The 3989-nt window shown below is 30.3% G+C and overlaps 1 protein-coding gene across 1 annotated transcript in view; it reads right to left on the reverse strand.

The window, feature by feature from the left end:
* Positions 1-244: 244 nt before the first annotated feature.
* The window catches only part of LOC111999661 (disease resistance protein RPV1), a 6109-nt gene continuing 2364 nt past the window's right edge, over positions 245-3989 (reverse strand). Inside the window, exons 2-3 of the mRNA XM_065762250.1 lie at positions 779-959; positions 245-503 (exon numbers count right to left, since the gene is read on the reverse strand). Coding sequence (XP_065618322.1) covers positions 393-503; positions 779-959 — 292 coding nt within the window. The 3' untranslated portion in view covers positions 245-392. The remainder of the gene's footprint in view (positions 504-778; positions 960-3989) is intronic.

Here is a 3989-nt window from a genome sequence, read left to right on the forward strand (position 1 = left end):
TCTGTTTTGTTTATTGATTTCCCTACAAATTACAATGCGGTCTTTATGTGCACATGACTTGGTGCAGATTATTGGAAGCTTGATTTTATTTAATTTAAATTATTATTTATTTTATCATATAGCTGTGTGGATCCTCTAGTTCTATACCCTAGAGGCTATGTGCTGTGAACCGGTGAGTTTGAAAGGAATTAGTTGTATTCGAGGCGACAACCCTCCAAGAAATTAATAGACGAGAAGAGAATAGTTTAAATGGAAAATATTTGCTGCCTTTTATTGCTGAAGTTGCAGCTTAAATACAACCATGACTAAGACTTGAAACATAGCACTATAGAGGGTGCTTTATCGTAAGTGTTATCTTCAATCTAGAAAATATTACAACCATTCTATTATCTTCAATCTAGAAATATTACAACCAATGCTGCAACCAAAGCATGATCAGCAGATCCAGGAAATATGTTTAGTCGAAATTTATTCCTTTTAGCATAAACTGCCGCAGCTTGTACCTGCATCAAAACATAAGAATGAGACCTTATGCTGGAAACCACAATGAATAAGATTGTATTTATAAAATTAAGAGAAAAAAAATATAACCAATCTACAGCACTTAATTGCAGCAGCTAATGGTAAATAACAAAATATGGTTCTGCAAAGTTACTAATCAGGCTTAAAACAATATATCTTTGTTGCATTTTTCAGTAAATTCCACAGAACACAAAGCAAATCTGAATCATTAAGGCTTCAGTTTTCAATGCTAGCAACATTTATCAATTATTTGTACCTGAGCCACAATATCATTGCCTCTGTAGATAGTGCAGGACTTCTGGAAAGGAAAACCTTTCACCTTTAACTTAGGGGCTGAGTCTTCCCCATCCTCAACAATAGCCCATTTTTCTTTCACATTTTTCAGTGTATATTCAGCACATGATTTTAGTTTCTTCCCAAAGTCAGATATTAATTTAGTTTATGCACCCTTAAAGCCACTATACGACCCATTCTACAACAATAATACATTATCCATTAAACCAATCAAAACCTTTAATATCCATCAAAATGTGTCATAATCACCTTTGAAAAGGTTTTCAATCAATAACAACGGTGAAAAAAAAAACATATTGATTTAGACATTGTTTCAAACAGTTGTTGGGCATTGAAAAATAGTTGGTGACATTGAAAAATAAATGCAGAACGGAATAAAAGAAAGAAAGAAAGACTCACGTGGTAACGGTAGATGGAGATTAGGGGGTGACCAGTGGTGAGAGGGATTTGGTTTCTGGGTTTGGAGAGAAGCCGTAAGAGAGAGAGAGAGAGAGAGAGAGAGAGAGAGAGAGAGAGAGAGAGAGAGAATACGTATCTACTTTAGTTTTTTAGTTTTTATTTTTTATTTTTTTAATAGATGGTGTAGTTAACTAGAGTTAGTTAGGTTAAGTTTACTTAAGTAATCATGTGCAATGCACATGTCATTTTTTACACATGTCAATTTATTAGAATAGTTTGTAGCCTTAGGCTACAAATGGTTTTGTAGCTAAACTTTGTCCTTTTATTTTATCTATACTACTATTTTTTAAAAGCCTTACTTCTTTTTATGGGAAAAAAAAACCCTTACTCTTATCCCTTTTAAAAAAAAATTATTATCCTTATCCCATCATTAAAAAAAATTCTTTTTTGCAAGATCTTTTTTTTCCCCCTCTCCTTCACGTACATCTCCAAAATGCTCTCCATGCCTAACCACTAAGCAACGTTCTATCAACTCCTTAAAATTAGGCTATAATTTTTAGCACTCATCCAGACATCTCAATAACTCTCCATGCCTAACCACTAAGCAGTAACCACCTCAAAAAATTTCAAGTGTTTAAACTTTAACCAGTTTCTATTGCTTTATCCTTTCCCAAAGAAATCACTAATTTCTATATCATCCATACTTACTCACTCTTCTCCCCCTATATGAAATTGAAAATAAAAAACACAATCCAAATAGTTTAAATCAAACTATTATCTAGCCAAATGACAAACTTTATCTCCTCAAACACAAACTCTAACAAACCTATACTACTGGGATGAGTTTGCATTTGTGAGAAGTTATGTGGGTAAATAATTGATAGAGCATTATTTGAACGTGGGGATTTTTTTTTTTTTGGTTGATGAATGTGGGGAGTGTTTTGGTGTACTGAGAGTGTCTTTTTTTTTGGGTGGCTGAGGTAGTTTTTTTTTTTTGTTTAAAAAGAATGTGGGATGGTATTTCAATGTGGGTAGGAATTTATTTAGGATGGAATTTACTATTTTGACCCCATTTTGATTAGTTTAGATTAATTAAATTAGGGGTACTTTTGACAGTAAAAAAAAAACAATTCTACATTAAATTAGTTTAGATTAATTAAATTAGTTTAGATTACTTTTTTTTTTATACGCTACATTTTATTTAACAAAATTATTAATTTTAGTTTTTTTAGAATGATATTTTGTACACGCTACATTTTTTTTTTCAATGATATTAAGTGAGCAACGAGATATACAATTTTTTTTTGTATTACAGTTGCTAATCCTCCTATCCATTCATCAGTACGTTAATTACTTTCATGTGATGAAGGTTTTTTTTTTTTTTTAAAAAAGAAAAAGAAAAAAGAACATGTGATGAACGCTTTAAAACAAATTCAAATAAAACATTTAATAATTAGCTATTTATTTAAATTGTTGATGATGTGGTGATAAGATTTTAAAGACTCCATGATAGAGTTAAACTCTAAAAAATCTTTATCTTTATTCTCAACAATTTTATTAGGATTTTCAGGAAAATTATCTCCTCAAAATTTAAATCAAACACAAACTCTAACAAACCTATACTATTGGGATGAGTTTGTATTTGTGAGAAGTTATGTGGGTAGATAATTGATAGAGCATTATTTGAACGTGGGGATTTTTTTTTTTTGGTTGATGAACGTGGGGAGTGTTTTGGTGTACTGGGAGTGTCTTTTTTGGGTGGCTGAGGTAGTTTTTTTTTTTTAAAGAATGTGGGATAGTATTTCAATGTGGGTAGGAATTTATTTAGGATAGAATTTACTATTTTAACCCCATTTTGATTAGTTTAGATTAATTAAATTAGGGTACTTTTGATAGTAAAAAAAACAATAACTAACTTTTCGAATCTCTTAATATATACTAGCCTCTGAGCACACGCGTGAGCGCGTGCTCAGAGGCTCTTCTATTTTTTGAGTAAGGGTTAATTTAGGGTATTTATTATAATTTGGGATTACTACATTCTCTAATCACAAAAAAAAAAAAAAAAAAAAAAAAAAAAAAAAAAAAAACCTAGGGGTGTGATGAGTATTATGAGCGATAAAATAATTTTTTCATCACACCCCTAGGTTTTTTTGTTTTTTGTTTTTTTGTGATTAGAAAATGTAGTAATCTCAAATTATAATAAATACCCTAATTTAACCCTTACCCAAAAAATAGAAGAGCCTCACGCGCGTGCTCAGAGGCTAGTTATAATTTAGAAATATATATATATATATAATTAAAATAAAAACAATAATTTTAAAGATAAGCAGTAACTATAATTTTTTTTTTTGAGAAACTATAATTTATTATTTGAACGTGAAAGAAAAAAAATCCTAAATTTTAGGAGTTCTCTTTTTGAATTCAAGATAAAATTTGTTATTTGACATTTATGACCCTATTTTTAAATGAAATTACCTTTTATTAATGAGTATTTTTTAATCATATAAAAGTCCACATATATACACACACACACACACTAATATATGATACATGTATCTACTTGGATGTGGATTGGAGTCCTTTGTTTTAGGTGATTGTTATTAGTGTCCTCTGTTTTAGGTGTTTGTTATTATCTATGGGAAGATCTCTATTGTAACGTTAAGATTGTTGTAGTTTGGATTGTTTTTCAGTTGTGAGTGAGTCCCTAGCATGTTGGGTTGTTGTGCCACAGTATCCCTTCATATTAGGAACAAGTCGTTTTTTTTTTTTTTTTT

Source organism: Quercus suber, unplaced genomic scaffold (genome assembly GCF_002906115.3).
Source record: "Quercus suber isolate HL8 unplaced genomic scaffold, Cork oak 2.0 scaffold_449, whole genome shotgun sequence".
NCBI lineage: Eukaryota > Viridiplantae > Streptophyta > Magnoliopsida > Fagales > Fagaceae > Quercus > Quercus suber.